The following is a 16,103-nucleotide window of genomic DNA, read 5'->3' as shown; positions in this document are numbered from 1 at the left end:
AGAATATTTTGGAAAATATTCATGGAATAAACTGTTATACATATATGGAGTAAACCACTTGCAGTGCAGTCATATTGCAGCTAGCTCAAAGAACACATGAATCAAATAGATTATGATGTTGCCATTATGTACAGCGGTACTTCAGTTGTCGAACGTAATCCGTCCCGGAAGACTGTTTGACTTCTGAAATGTTCGACAACCAAGGTGCAATGGGCGGCTGGCAAATTCCATTGAGAAAATGGAGAAATGTGCCTCAAAAGCTGTTTGAATTTCGAGGCGCGTTTGAAAATGGAAGCATTCACTTGCGGGTTTTTGGCATTCGGGTTCCAAAACATTCGGCTTCCGAGACGCTTGAAAACCGAGCTTCCACTGTACTTAATTTAATAATTTAGATACTATTTAATACTGTAGTTTCTATGTGGTGTACAATAAGGATATATCGTACATCATAAAACCAGTTAAAGTTAACCATAAGATCAGAAAAAACACACACTTAAAATGGCTGCTGAAAAGTTCCTCCCCTAAGCTTTGGAAGTTCAGCAAGATGCAGGAGTTCCAAAATGCATCTTACCTTTCTGCCCCTATCATAAAGGCTTCCCATTTCACTTCAGTAGAGAGGATAGCTCCAGATGCATAAAGAGACCCATATTGCCTCATCCATTTAATCAAATGGGGAATTTCCTTCCAAAGGGAGCTCTTTATGTGCAGCAGAACATAGACATATGAATCCCTGGATCTAGGCAAGGGAATTTTAAACTTACTTATTCCCATGAGTACATTTATATATATATATTTTATAAAATAAAATTATCAAATCATGGACAGCTTGTTTGTTAAACGCAAATCAATGCCTCACTCTTTAGGGCATTTTTAAACTGTGTCTACAGTAGCTAATTTTAAGTTTGCTTTTTAAAATCATGTTATTTTTATTTTGCGTATAGGGTTTGGTTGGTGAGCCAGGACCTAAAGGAGATCAAGTGAGTACACAAATTCACATTGTCTCGTATGCTTCCAGCAAGGTTGAAATTATGGAAAATGCCTTATCCTTATTTATAAATAATATGCTTCTTGTTATAATATAGGGAGCTGCTGGTGGAGAAGGGGAGCCTGGACAAAGAGGCGATCTTGTAAGATCTTTTCACCTCATTCATTCCACACACTCAGCTTTAAAACTGGCAGGTGTTGTTTCATATATAACACAGACAAATGGGTCATGCAACTTGCTGTTGAAGAAGCTGCACATTCCACATGAACGAAAAAAAATAGCTCTATAGACATTTGGGTAATATTATTGCATTCCTATATACACTCTCTAGGAAATTAAGTTCCACTGAACTCAACAGGGCTTATTCCTGAGTAGAAACTCATAGGATTGCACATTAGAGGAATACAAAATGTGATCTGATTGCTTTGCCTATTGTTCAACATTGGACATTCACAGAGCAAATGCCGCCACATCTGACTACTTTGGATCAGTCTAGTGAGGCAGATAAGCCTCTGAGAACATTACCCACTTGTGTTCTCAGCTCTTCCTACCCCCATGCAACTTGACATTGTTGTGCCATATCAGAGGCAGGGCACAGTCATTAGCGATGTAGTTACAGTTCAGAGGCAGTTTTAGAGTAGCACAATGTGTGGCCCTGCAGATGTTGCTGGACTCCAGCTCCTAGCAGACCCAGCCAGGATGGCCTTTTGTCAGGGATGATGGGAGTTGTGATCCAACAACATTTGGAGGGTAACAGGTTCGCCATCTCCACTCCAGAACATACTGAATCTTGAATGAGGCATCAAAATGTTCAACTACAGATAGTACCACTTTCATGAACAAAACCCCTCATTTTTTAAAAGAAGCCTTTTAAAAAAAACAACAAAAAACCCTTTTCAGCCTTTTACACTGCTTCTGTAAGTCTACGTTTTAAGTACACCATGAGGTTTCCATTCCCTTTTAGAGTGATATCATTTCTTAAAATATTTAGAAAATAGTACCATATTCATTTTATTTAAAACGGCTTGCGCGTATGCCATCCTGACACAATTCATCTTGTTTTGTTAGGGCGACATGGGTTTGCCAGGCCCTAAAGGATCTGTAAGTATGATGAACTGCATTGTTACAGAAAATCAAAACCTTAATAAATCAGCAGAATATTTCAAACAAGGGGGTGGTTATTTAGCTTCGCAAATGGAGCTTCAATATTTAGTTCCCCAAGCAAGGAAGTTAAGGCAAATGTGATCCATCACTCATCGTTTTTATTCTAATGCTGTGGATTACTAGAGGGTTTCTTAGAGTGACAAATTTCACCTCTCAGTGTGTGGAGATGGAGGAGTTTGTGTGTTTCTGCAAAGAGGGGCAAATGAATGAGTCAGTGCGGAACTTCCCAGTGGTTGAGTAGAGCAATCCTTGTGAACTTAAATTTTTATACAGGTCATAATCCAGAGTTCAATATCTTCTATGCATCTCACACAGAAAAAAGACATTCAGTCTGGATGTAGAATTTGGCAGCTTAGTATCTAAATCCCCCCTCCTTTTACCAGAAGTAATTCCATAGCTTTCGTCCATGCTGAGACAAAGATTGGCAGAGGCCATGTTCGAACAATCCTATCTTGGTTTCCTAAGCCATGCCACAAAGGTGAACCCTGTGCACTTAATGTAGCCACTTTGCTTCTCCTTCCACATAAGCTGCAAAACAAGGAAGTCTTCAGTTAACCATAGTGTTACATCTGAACTGAGAAATCCTATTTAATGTCTTCCAGACAAGCCAGGGATATCTTAATGATGTCCCAATAACCTGCCTTGTTTGGAAGCCATTTTCTGGTTCAGACTTAAATCGTAAACAGTACTGAACTGGAGACATCCTGACTTGCTTACCTCCCCAAAGGGAGGAGTGAAGCACCTGGGTGATGTCAGTTAACGATGCACCTATGGTCACAGGGCAGCTTGCCCAGAATCTCTGTTGCTATCTGAAAAGATGCAGCTTTGGCTATTGGTGGGCTGTGCGGACCTTGGACATGAACATAAACGTGCTTACTTTTAAATAGGTTTTATTTCAAAATGATTGCGTGATTATCCCACTGTCTCAGTGATTCCTCAATGAAGTAATACAGAATACTATAACAAGGAGTCTGCCAGCCCACACTATGCTAATGGGGGTCTTATGTAAAGTTTGGAATGCATTGATTGAAGAATATATAGGGTGCACTGAAATCTTGCAAATTAAAGTTCATCCCCAACTTCTTCAGTTTCCATATCCACCCAATAGATCATTGCAAGATCCTTACCACTTTTGTTATCATCCCAGGGATAAAAAGTTCTGCAACTAGTAACATTGGCGCCATAGTTTTCTGTTTGTCTGAGAAGAGAAGTAGTTGCGATTAGTTTTCCCCTGCAGTGGTTTAGAGGCAGCCGTTTGCAAACACTTGTGTTACCAATTTCTAGCTTATCTAATATTTATTTGCTCTGCAGTTATATTTATAGAATACAAAAATGGGGGGGGGGAGACATCTTAAAAGCACTTGTAGTTTATGGCCTCCTTGGTAGTTAAGCTGTTTTTTAAATATTTAATATATTCATAGGATTTGTGCAAAGGCAAAAGTTTAGAATTGCTTCAGGGATTCATATTGCTTAAGTAATGTATCACAGTGGAGGTGCCTGTGGGGAAAAGAGAAAGCAAATGCCACTTGCTATGCAGCAGACTCTTCCCTATGTGTTTATTTACTGCACTGCATAAAAACGGTCCTCCTCTAAAAGAGATCAGGCTCTGCCACCAAAAATAAAGGCAAACTCAAAACCACGGTCCCACATAAGGCTTGTCAAGTCTTTCCTCTTCAGTTGAAATTGCCAAATCTAGCAGGGGACCTTGTTCAGAATGTCAGGGTGCCATGGCAGCCATGTTAAAAAACAAAAGAAAAGAAAGATCTATAACCATCTTCATTTTACTGAGCAGCCTTCCCAAGCACTGTGCCATCATTCCACAAAGTACAAATCTGCAAACGTCAACTCCTACTTTTCCACTATGAATGTTGTGGGAGCCTGAGGAAGTACATGCAGCAGTTTACTGCTGTATTGAAATACCTGGAACAATGTGGAAGAGTAGCTCACTCTGCAAAAAAAGAAAGAAAGAAATCTGTTCACTTCCTGCCATCTTTAGGTTGGGAATCCTGGTGAACCTGGGTCACGTGGGCCTGAAGGAAGCCGCGGTTTGCCCGGGATTGAAGGATTACGTGGGCCCCCCGGACCTCGTGGTTTGCAAGGCCAACAAGGTGCAACAGGCCTGCCTGGCAGCCAGGGCCCAGCTGTAAGTAAGATATCCTTTTGCATGGCTATTTCTGTCACTGCAAGAATTATGAACGGGCTTGCAATCAAAATTGCAGGTGGCAATCTATTGCAGATCCCTGCAATCTGTTGGGACCATCTAAATTTTTTGCTGGACGCAATTCTGCCCACTGTTTACAGAATTCTTATTTGTTTCAGGGCAGAGAGCCAACTGATGCACACATTAAGCAGGTTTGCATGAGAGTTCTGCAAGGTAAATAAACCACGTTTCTGTTTGTGAACTCTGAATATGAGTTTTTCCAAGAGCTTGCATTTACTGTGTGTGTCACCTGCTTTTCTCCTAGCAGCACATTCTTTGGTGGCTGGCTGGCTGGAACCTCTGCTGATTTGGGGTGGAAAACAACTGACATTGGAAGTTTTTGGGTGGCGGGTTGTCTAGTGTGGTGGTGGTGGTGGTTTTTGTTCTTATTGAAGATTCCCATTCATAAAGAACAGTGTTCCAAGTCAATGGATCGGCGCCAACTTTTTATAGGGAATAAACGTTTAGATGTAGCTGTTGGCATGATTCTGGGCAGCAGGACAGGAAGGCACAGCACCCAGTCAAAAAGAGGCCGGGGGGGGGGGAGAAGCTCCTGCATTCTCCACGACAATTTTCTCCTTTAACACGAAGGCTGTTTCGGCCACAAGCAAAGCCATCAAAGGCAGCCTTTGCCAACCCAAAGCCCTCCAGATGATAACTCCTACCAGCCCCTGCTACTGCAGCTGCCATTTCAGTGCTATTGCTATAATTAACATGGATCATCAGCAGTTTAAGCAAGATCATATGGTTGCATTTTGTGGTGCTCAAGAAGTTGCTTTTGTAAAGCCTTAAAATAAGGTTGTAAGTGTCCGAAGTATGATGTGTCAAATAGACTGCGGTAGAACTCAGCTCCCGAATTGCAAACTTTGTCATAGGATAAAACATGCTAAAGTATGGGCAGCTAATGAGAACTGTGTTCTGTCAGTCATCTGTGCGTGTAAACATTGCAATAGCATTGATTTTATTCTTGTTTTATAATTTGCTATATTTGTAGCTTTGAATTTATTGCGTCTGTGTCGGGGCGGAGGAAATCTGTGCCCTGCCGACAGTGGCTGCTGCCGAGGTCCTCTGGGATGTTTCAGTGCTGTATTTCAGCAGTTTAAGAGGCATTATTGCACTCTGTGATTTAATTTGAGGCCTTCTCAGCACAACTGCTATTTTTTAAAACTGCCCAACAGGGTATATTATTAGTTTCCACTTCAGATTTAGCTTCGCTATGAAGATAAATGTTCCCATCTCCTTTTATCAAGTTTAGAATGTCCCTATAGGAAAGGGCTGCAGCTTAGTGGTAAGAACACATGTCTTGCATGAAGAAGATTCAATCCCTGGCATTTCCAGTAGGGCTGGAAAGATTTGAGCAGCTGTCGGTCAGTGTAGTGTAGACAATGCTAAGCTAGGCGAAATAATGCTCTGACTTGGTATAGGCAGCTTTCCCTGTTCTGTGAACATTAGGTTATGTGAGGCCAATTGTGGTGGATTTGAATGGCACCAGCAGTTGAAGTGTTGCATTTGCAGCAAAAGGGGGGAACTACTGGAAACATCATGCCATATCCCAAGCAAAAAATAAATTAAAAAATTCATCTTTCACAGTGTCAGTGTGTGGCCGATACGTTATCACAGAACTTTTCAGATGGGGAATTAAAACAAATTATCATGCAAGGGATTCAGTTTCCTTTCTGCTCACCACTCATAACCTTTCTACCTGCATATTTGTGGCAGATGCATGGTAAATGCCCCCCTTCCATCTCCTTGTCATGGAAATCTTCTACTCCCAGTTTTTAGGAAGTATTTAAACCAAGGAATTGCCACATCTAATATAAAACCTAATACAGTGGTACCTCAGGTTACAGACGCTTCAGGTTACAGACGCTTCAGGTTACAGACTCTGCTAACCCGGAAGTAGTACCTCGGGTTAAGAACTTTGCTTCAGGATGAGAACAGAAATCGCACAGTGGTGGCAGCGGGAGGCCCATTAACTAAAGTGGTACCTCAGGTTAAGAACAGTTTCAGGTTAAGAACGGACCTCCAGAACGAATTAAGTTCTTAACCCGAGGTACTACTGTACCAGAAACTTATTTGAAGTCTATTGGGTCTCATCAGAATTGTAAGAACCAACTCTTTATTTATTCATAAAAAAGCCAATAGGCATCTAGTCCTCATGGTTGCATGGGTTTGAAAATGTTGCTTTTTATTAAAAGGGTGATGAGTAAAAAAAAAAATCAACCACCAAGAAATCCAGATTAATATCTTTGCAGTTGAATACTACAAATGATTAAACTTAGTTTGTAATTTATCTTCATTTCTCCCCCACTTAACAGAGCAACTGGCTCAACTGGCTGCCAGTCTTCGGAGGCCGGAGTTCGGTGCTCCAGGCCTCCCAGGCCGCCCTGGGCCACCGGGTTCCCCTGGACCACCTGGAGACAATGGCTTCCCAGGGCAGCTTGGGCTTCGGGGACTGCCTGGCCTTAAGGGTCCTCCTGGAGACATTGGGCTGAAAGGCCCCAAAGGTAAGAGACCAATGCATGCTTACCTGGGAGCATCACTCCTTGAAGTCAACAGGACTCAGCCACAAGGAAACATGTATAAGAGAGGGCTGCTCAGTGCTAGGATTTCATATAAAACACACCGAAGCTATTTGCTGTGGTGTGATCATCACTGCATGCAGTTTAATGGAAGTTTGTCTACCATAATGGATCCGTCACATACAACTGATACATATCGATTCAGCTTTGTTCATGTTCTTGGCTTTGATGCCAGAAATTGTTGTTCCTTTCTCATTTTTGTTCCAGGAAAGAGTACAAGCAAATTTCTTCTTCTCTTTCCCATTATTGACCTCAGTATGTAACACAGCAAGCACCCCTAACACACTGTGTTCTTAATTTCTGTGTTTCCTCTGTGACTTTTGTCTGCACACTCTCCTTCTTGAGATTTCATTCTCTGCTCTTCTTTTTCTTGGTCAGTCCAATTCTACCAGATGCCCTTGTACTACTTACTATCTCTTATGAACCAGTTGAGAGTCCCATGAGTAACTGAAATAGGCAGAAGGTATTGCCTCTATCTATGCCAGAGTCCTGCTGCAGAAGGGTACCTGGGCCTGCTGGAGCATCATGCAAGAGAGGCAAAGTTGGATATTGTGTGAGGCAGGTGGAAGTTGTGGCAGATTTCTGCTGGAACCAGATCAGGGCAATCGTTGCCTCAGGTCTTGCGACACACGATGCTCGCTTACATCAATTCCCATTAAAATAAATGGGCCGTACAGTTGTGTAACTAGCTGCAGCCATGATCGTTTTAGCTTCCTGTTTCTGAGATGAATAACCTGACTAGGGAGATATATATTTACTACTTTTTTTTCCACAGTGGCAAAGAAAGAACTGAGATCACATAGGCTATATGCACCATAATCCTCTGCACATTCACCTGGAAGAGAGCAATGCTGAGTTCATTGGCATTTATTCCATTAAGTGTGCACAGGCTTTGCAGCCTTGGCGATAGAAACAGATCTCCCCCTCACCTTTCATTGTTGCATTCAGAACACTCTCCAGTCCCTTTATGCAGAATTTTATTTCGCTTCTCTTCCCAGGCCCGGCTGTTTGTGCTCGTTTCCCATTAAAAACATAGAGCACATTCATCCTTTGAATGTAAAGTTTCTCATCTGAAACTTCTTGCTAAGCCTCAATATGACATCAGGCTAGACAGGGTTGGGATTACACCAGTGTGGCATTTTAGCAAGGTTTGCATGCATTCTCTGGCCCACTGCTAAGTTGACACTTAAGCATATTGTTACCATGGATCTAAGGTGTCTGGGAACATCACCTACTCTAGTGATGCCATTAGCCCTAGGGCTTTTGTCACTAAAGGGCACATTTGCAAACCTCTGAATAGAGCAAAAGGTGTTGGGAGAGCTCTTTTAAAAATGTGTTTTGAGAAGCCCTTTGGCTTAGTTCCCTATATTGAACTTCGCTCAGAATCACAAATTGCAGAGGGACCACTATGGAAGAAAACCACACTTTTCAATACTGTAGTTAAACTGGAGATCTGCTAATTTAATGTTTCATCTTTGTTCTTCTTTGACTGAAAGCATCTTGTCTTGAAAGCACCCCCCCCCACCCTCAACTGCTTTTTGCGTGCTTTTATCCAGTTATAGACAGTAAACTGCTCCATAGGCAAACCTGGCTACTGTAGTTTTGTGAGGTAGGCTAGGGGTTTTGAACAGAGCAACTCACCTTTCAGGAAAGACATGACAAATAAACCGCTACAGAACCAGTTTTAGGTGTGCAGCAGTGCCTTTGTAGAACGATGAGCCATAGTTTATTGAGTGCTGATAAGACTGTGCTCATGGGTAGCCAACGGTCTAGAACCAGCACCGAGTTCAATTTGGCCTGCCACTGTGAACTTTTCTAAAGTGATTAGAGCACTGGAATGCCAGATTGTGGATAACTGTACCTGGAAATAACAATTCAGGCTGCTGGCTCAACAGGAACAAAGATCTGTTTGAGCACAGTAACCGTGTGCCTTGGTCTTTGCATTCCAAGAGCAGAGGTGGCTGAAAGAGGACAAAGGAAGTGAAATTAACAAAGCTTAGATGAAAATAACTTGATCTCTGGCAACCTAATAATTACTTTGGGACACAGTAATCAGCACCTGGAAGAACCCCCATACATCTAAATGTGGTGGAACAGGGGATGACTCTGCAGAATGAATAAGAACGGAATGCTAAAAGCTGCTAATTATGCTGCATAAAAGGGGGAGAAGGCAAAGCTTCCCCGCAATCTGGTTTCCAGAGCCAGCACACATTAGGATGCAGCAAGTTGTGATGCCTATAACAAAATATGATACAATGGTGTCCCATCAACATTACTGCCAATAGCTATTACAAAATGTCAAACTCTGGGCAGTTCCCCAGAATCGGGCCATGAAAAGGGGAAAACCTGAGGTAGAAATAAATTGTGATGACCTCAGAGAAGGTGCACAGCAAAGAGGCCTCCACTTTATTTGCCACCAAGGTGAACACGCCAGACAGAAAACTCCCTAGGGTGGCAAACTGGTCTCTGGTTGCCAGCATTGCATAGTGCAGGTGATCTTTCAAGTTAGTCATTTCAGAAGAAGCCTACTGTTTACAGTGTAACTATTCCTGTTTGTTTTTTTAAATGCTTAACAACCCAAATTTTACATCCAGCCATGTGATCCACTCTTGTGTAGTGATGTGATGCAGAAAGGGAAGAAGGGGGTGGGGGTGGGGCAAGATTAGTGGGAACGAAAAAACAGCTATAGAAAGGCAAAGTCCCTGCTTGGAAATTGGATCTGTAATGTGTGGTTATAGAGATAGCAGTCAGTTCTAACTGTGGGGGGGATTTAGTAGTGGGAAGCTACCCTTAAGGACATACGTATTTAGTTTAACTGAATCTGCTCTGCTCTAAATCTCTGTTATTGCTTGAGCTGCGGATCATTTGTCCTGTCCACTGATTTTAAGTGTCTCTGTGTGTGCAGAACGTTTCTTCATGCAGATTGCACATAATGTTCCATTAATACGTTTTAGGTGAAACAGGTGAAAAGGGGGAGAGAGGATTCCCAGGTCGAGGACCCAAAGGCTTACCAGGCACAACAGGACTCCCAGGTAAATACTGAATTTTGCTTCTAGGATAGGGGTGGGGAACCAACAGCCCCCCCTCCCCAGATACTGTTGGACTCCATCTCCTGTCAGCCCCAGCCAGCGGTCAAGTATGAGGGGAGTTGGAGCCCAGTGACACCCAGCAGCTACAGATTCCCCACCCCCACCTGTGCTCTAGGAAATTCAAGAAGTGTTTGTGCAGCTGTGCATGAAATGCTATATTTAACAACCCTGGAAATGTGGGTGTCTGTCTGCAAGGGAGTGAATGCTTAATTACTAGGATATGCATACAACTGTCCCCCCCCCCCCCATGTCTCAATTCCTTTCACCCTTCTTTTTTGGTAATGCTGTGATCTCCATGATCAAGGCAGGCAGTGCATCCCCTTGAAACTAGCAGCTCAGCTTCCAAATTATGGCTGGTAGCTCTTCTCAAATGGTCTTCTGTGCCACTGTTTGTTACATCTTCAAAACTGTATGGAAAGCTCTCAATTGACTCATTAATAAAAGCCAGCCTGCAACTCAGAAAGCCACAGAATAAAATTTTAGAATCAAGTTCCATAGGCCTAATACTGCCAACATTGCAGGGTGTGGTAAAATAGTACAAGGTCGGGATTGAGAACACAATGATTAAGTTAAAAATAGCAAGTTGGCTTCCAGAATATATGGCATGCTTAAGGATTTGCAAATCCTTTCGATCTGATTTTGGTTGCAGGACTCTTTAAAATGTAGCTTGCTGTATTACTGTACCAATATGAAGCACTGCAGAATGAGAAACCCTTGCTTATAAATGCAACACAAGTGCCCTCTAGTGGTAACTAGAGGTAACTATGACACAAATAATTTGCCATACTTCTATAAATACATTCAAACTATTTCTATTCGTGATACGCAAAACTTTTCAAGTTGCCTTGATTTCTTAACAATCTCATCCCTCTTCCACAATATTACGTTTTCCATGAACAAGATTTCTTTCCAATAATACTATGCAGTCTCAAAAGCAGGCAGCTCGAGGGAAATTCGGCCTTAATGCTCTGCCAAGGAAGGGCAAGACCCTGTGATTTTTGCAAACGCAATCTCTGCCCATCAGATTGAACATGGTTGAAGTAGATGACCTAGTTTACTTGAAGGCAATTTTGGAAACAATTTTTTTATTCAGGGGCCATAGCCCCCCCCCCTTGAACATGCCTTGAACACATAAGTTCCCCATTCAAATCCCCAGCATTACTAGAACTAGGAAAAATCTCTTCCCAAGAAAAAAGTCACTGTCAGCATAAAGCAGTTCCTTATGTTTGTTCTGACAAACTTACCTCAGATATCTAATGCCAATGTGTTTTCAGTATATTGCTGGTTTATTTTTATTTTTTAACGTTTCTAATAGTTGTTTCGTTTGCTTTTAATGAATAATTCTATTGTTTTATCCTTTTGTGAACCAAAGAAGGGGAAACTTGAATGCCAGATTAGGGTCTTCTCCTTTGGATGAGGAGTTTCTGTTTTGTACTGTATTGGAAGCCAATATTCCATGAGACACGTGGTTCAGGCTGGTGAATATAGACATGCACACTGAACTCCCCTGATCCATGTGTGGCATCTCCCTCCGCAGGAGAACCAGGCAAACCCAGCTATGGAACCGATGGGCGAGATGGCGACAGAGGCCCACCTGGAGCAGGTGGCCTACCGGGCATACCTGGGCCTCCGGGGCCCCCTGGTCCTCCTGGTTACTGTGAGCCATCAGCCTGCACTGTGCAAGCAGGACTACGAGCGGACAATGTGAAAGGGCCGTGAAAAGTGCAAAAGTTTGCAACGTGAGTGTTTGGCAACAATGTACTATCTGCACGTATATTTGACAACAGAGAGAAAACAGCAGAAGAGATGCATACAGTAAAAACGTAAGAGAATTCCTCTATCCAAGGCTTGACAAGACTTTGCATGCACTGGTTGTCCCCTCTTCAACCTGTACAAACAGGTACATGGCAACTATTTTTTTAAAGTGATACCTGATGGCTTTTCTTTTTTATCATGGTGAAAGGCCGCTGTGTCTTTTTTAAGACACCTTCCCCAAATACTATTGTTATTTCTTTCTCCTCTTTGTATTGTACTGTATTACAGCATCAGAGAGAATGATGTAATTCAGTTGACTTTATCCAAGGCAACTGTAAAATTGTGGTTGTTTGCATTCCTCTAGTAGCTTCCTCTAATTTCAAATACACAGACATGGCCGCCATGCAAAAACATGTGAAATGCTTTTGCACACTGAGAAGCTTCTGTAAGGGGGTGAATGCCACGTTACCCATAATATATCATGTGAAGAAACTGCTACATATAGAAATTTTAATTTTCTGTTCCAACATGTATTGAATTCTGTTCAAAGCAACACTGTTGCCAACTCCAGCACGTGTCTGAAATTAAACAAAGAGGCCAAAAAGTCACTGGTAAAGGAATCTAAATCTTTGGAAACAGCGAAGATTCATAGCCAAATTTATTTATTTTAAATGATCTGAAGTCACATCTCTGGTTGTATAAAAGTTGAAATAAATAATGTTTTTTAACCCCTTTGCATTTTTTTTTTGTATGAATGGTAAACACAAATAAAAGGTAAGCTTTCTTAGAAAAGTCCCATTATATGTTTGGATAACATTTCATTTCTCAAGGAAACAAAGTGCATTGTATGAATCAGTCTACTGTGTAAATTCGTTTTACAATTTATATATATATTCTTTGATCTGTCATCTTGAAAGACAAAAATAAAAGTGCCCTTATTTTAATCTTCATTACTTCCCCTTCTCTATTTTGCACTTAGAATTTTTCAGAAAAGGAGAACTTCTTTTCAGGGAACCAGGTTTAATGCAGTTGCCGCCAGAAACATACTGTTCTTCCAATCCCATTTTTAATCCATTTCTCCCGTCTTAGGAAATGGTGGCTATATCCACACTAGGACATTAATGTCCATGTGGGTCACTATTTCCATGTGCGCATTTATGTTTTCACTGTGTTTTCCATCCGCACTAGTGGGCAGTGTTTGGTGGGATGTATTCACACTGTGTGGTGTTGTCACCTCCCTTCAGTTAGTACTTTCCTACCCACAAGTAGTACCAGAAACCTGAGGACCGTTGTAGCTGTGCACGCAGGCACAGTATTTGTTTATTACTGCATGTGTGCAGCTTTTCAAGTTAAAATTTCAACACAAGTTAAAATTACAATTTTCGATCTACCAGATTTGCACAAAAGAGCACTTTTAAAAAAAGGAAAAAGATGAAGTGTTGCTTCAAGACAGACAATGATTTGAAAGCTGTTCACATGAAAGACTGTTGCTTCCTTTCATCATCAAGTTGCTACTTACATGTAAAGAAGCATAAATTAAATTTGGCAGCAATAGTCCATGGGAGAGAATGCTTAGACTGTATTCCTATGCATTGTTACTTCCAAGTGCTATTCAGACCAATTTACTTTATTTCCATTTTGATGGCATGTCAGGTTCAAGATGAAAATAGGAAGAAAAGCAACCCTAACGTCATGCTTAGATCAATTAAGTTTTATTTTAACCATAGCAATAGCGCAGAAATAAACAATGAAATTATCTGACAAGAGAAATAAAACTGTTTTTACAAATCCAGTAACATAAAACAAATTTACAAGGAGGAAAATGCAAAGTCCATCAAAAATGCATAAAACAGAATTTGGTTAAAATTCTGGGAAGAGGAAATCCACACGTTTATAATGTGGTTTTAAATAAAAACGTAACTACCTGTTTACAATTATAGATACACAAGAAACATACCTGATAGTATCAGGCTCACTTCAATTCAAAATTCATTTAAGACTGAAGGGACCAAGTAGATAAAATAATCTGCTTAGCATGTGCAAACAGCTGTACTTTCCATTTGTGGGCAAGATGCCAACAGAACCTTATAGACAGGTTTTGAAGACTAGTGCTTAGTTATTCAGAAATGAACAATAAAACATAAACTTCCACAATTGAAATAGTTGAAAAAAAGTATTGACAAAGAAAAATTCAGAAAACCATTTAAATGCATTTGCTTTTCATTAGATAAATCTGACAACGAACAGAGCTTACATTCTACGACAGAAGTGGGCTTACGCCCACTAAAATATTTTTTTGGGTATACTTAACTCTGTTAGAATGTGGCGTTCATGTTCGTTCTCCTAGATTGTGTACATGGATTTGGTCTATTTATATATAACATCTTTCCTTGCAAGGCTTTTCAGCTAATCTGGAAATCTGCACCATTATCATAATGACTTGAAGTTCTGTTAATGGCGATCAGATGTGCTGAAAACTAGCTTTGACTATCTAGAAAACATTTGCATACCTTAAATAAAAGGAAGATTTAGGACAAAGGGAGAAGGGAATAAAATGTCCTCTTATTAATCCCTGAAACCAAATACACTTTTTATACAAAAATACTGATATTAAAATGTTAATATCAAAGATAAATAGGCTACACCTTCCACATAATTTACAAAGCATGTTTATTTCTGCAAAAAGGAAAGAGACTTACTTCTTCCCTAATGACATGTGACACAGTGTGGGAGGGAAGAAGAGCAGTTCAGCACGATCCCTGCGAGGATCCCCTCCAGCTTGCACCAAGTTGCGGGCCTGATATGGGCTACCTGTGGTTTCATTACCTACAAGCTACATTATAAAGAAGTTGAATCATAAATTGTGATTATGTCACAGTCTTTGGTGGAAGAAGAAGCAATGCAACTGAGAATTATCCAGCCAAAGTTAAGCACAGTCAAGCCCCATGAATTCCAATGCTGAAAAACAGTGGGACTTCAAAGTGGTGGTGGTGGTGGGTGGGGAAACTTTGCCTGAATTGTTCCCTGTATTCATCAAATAAAATAAAATATATTTTTTAAGACCAATAAAGAAAAAGAAATCTATTAAACTTAAGGACACAAAAATGGAAACTTAGTGCACTATATAGAAATAAACTTTTCACCATTTCCTGCCTTATATACATTTGTAGAATTCAATCCTTATTTAAGTGAAATGCACAAACAAAAATGTACTTCATGCCACCAAGTGGACTTTAGAGGTATAGCACAGACCCTGAAGAACTCTGCAAAATTTTAACATTAACTAACCTACAGTAGCTTTACAAACTCAAATACTTCTAAACACAGCATTTGTTAAAGAGAATTTGGAAGCAATCCTAATTAATTTTGCGTCAGTGGAACTTTTAAAATAATCTGATGCGAGGAATAAAAACACATCTCATTGTATTCTACATATTACTTATACCACTAAACCAAAATACTTTATTGTAGCTTCTCTAACATTCCTACCATTTTGAGAGCTTTTTCTAGAGACAAGACCGTGTAACTGTTCAGAAAAATTGTGCAAGGCTATGCACTAAGCTATGCCACCAAACCTGGGTCATGACCAACAGTTTAACGTAAAGCAGGAACAAAGATACAGGTGGGAGGCAAATCATTATGGGCTTTGCGCAAAACGTTTTGGCCACGTTCATCAATGGGCTCAGAAGAAAGGCAAAATATTATGGAACGCCTAGAACCCTCATCCCCAGGTAATCCATTTTAAATCACTAGATTGCAACTATACACCTGATCCAATAAGGCACAATTGGGTTGACTCAATTGTTGCTTGCTTACTTGCTTGCTTGCTTCTCCTTCATCGGACAGTACTGGTAGCCAGAAAGAAGTTTTGCATGAGCAAAGGATCTTCTCTTACAGATAGATAATAGGATTGTGCAAGGCACCATGATGGGAACACGCACCATTGAAATAATACATGCAGTAGCCTTCAGGTCTGCACATAGCATTCCTTCTCCAGAGATATTCTTGTGTAAATAGTAAACAGATGATTAGATGTTAGAGGTGGGGGAAGAAAAGGGGACACTGAATGCAGTCTCCCGCTCTACAGTACAACGTCTGACAGTGCTGTGATGTTCAGCTCCATCAGAGTGGATGACCAGGCTGATTTTTATTAGCTAGTGTTTGCATGGAGTGGGAGTACTGTGCAAAGTGTTTCTCAGTTTTAAAAACCACTTTCATAACCAATAGGGAAGGACTTGCAAGCATAAACTTGTTGCTGAACATGGATTCCATTTGCGGGATTTGGCTGACAGTGTTCCATTCTCTTTTGGTTACTCATTGTATTCAAT

The 16,103-nt window shown here is 40.8% G+C and overlaps 1 protein-coding gene across 6 annotated transcripts in view; it reads left to right on the top strand.

Moving 5' to 3' along the window:
* The window catches only part of COL9A1 (collagen type IX alpha 1 chain), a 95,214-nt gene extending 82,711 nt beyond the window's left edge, over nt 1-12,503 (top strand). For all 6 annotated transcript variants that reach the window (XM_080997998.1, XM_080997993.1, XM_080997995.1 and 3 more), the window contains 8 exons: nt 942-977; nt 1,083-1,127; nt 2,054-2,086; nt 4,146-4,292; nt 4,469-4,523; nt 6,668-6,856; nt 9,886-9,963; nt 11,558-12,503. In XM_080997998.1, coding sequence (XP_080854124.1) covers nt 942-977; nt 1,083-1,127; nt 2,054-2,086; nt 4,146-4,292; nt 4,469-4,523; nt 6,668-6,856; nt 9,886-9,963; nt 11,558-11,739 — 765 coding nt within the window. In that variant the 3' untranslated portion in view covers nt 11,740-12,503. The remainder of the gene's footprint in view (nt 1-941; nt 978-1,082; nt 1,128-2,053; nt 2,087-4,145; nt 4,293-4,468; nt 4,524-6,667; nt 6,857-9,885; nt 9,964-11,557) is intronic.
* The last annotated feature ends 3,600 nt before the right edge of the window (nt 12,504-16,103 follow it).

The sequence above is a fragment of the Podarcis pityusensis genome, assembly GCF_964106645.2.
Source record: "Podarcis pityusensis genome assembly, chromosome: 3".
NCBI classification, from domain to species: Eukaryota; Metazoa; Chordata; class Lepidosauria; order Squamata; family Lacertidae; genus Podarcis; species Podarcis pityusensis.
Note: the sequence above shows the minus strand (reverse complement) of the source record. Positions and strands in the feature narration are given on the sequence as shown.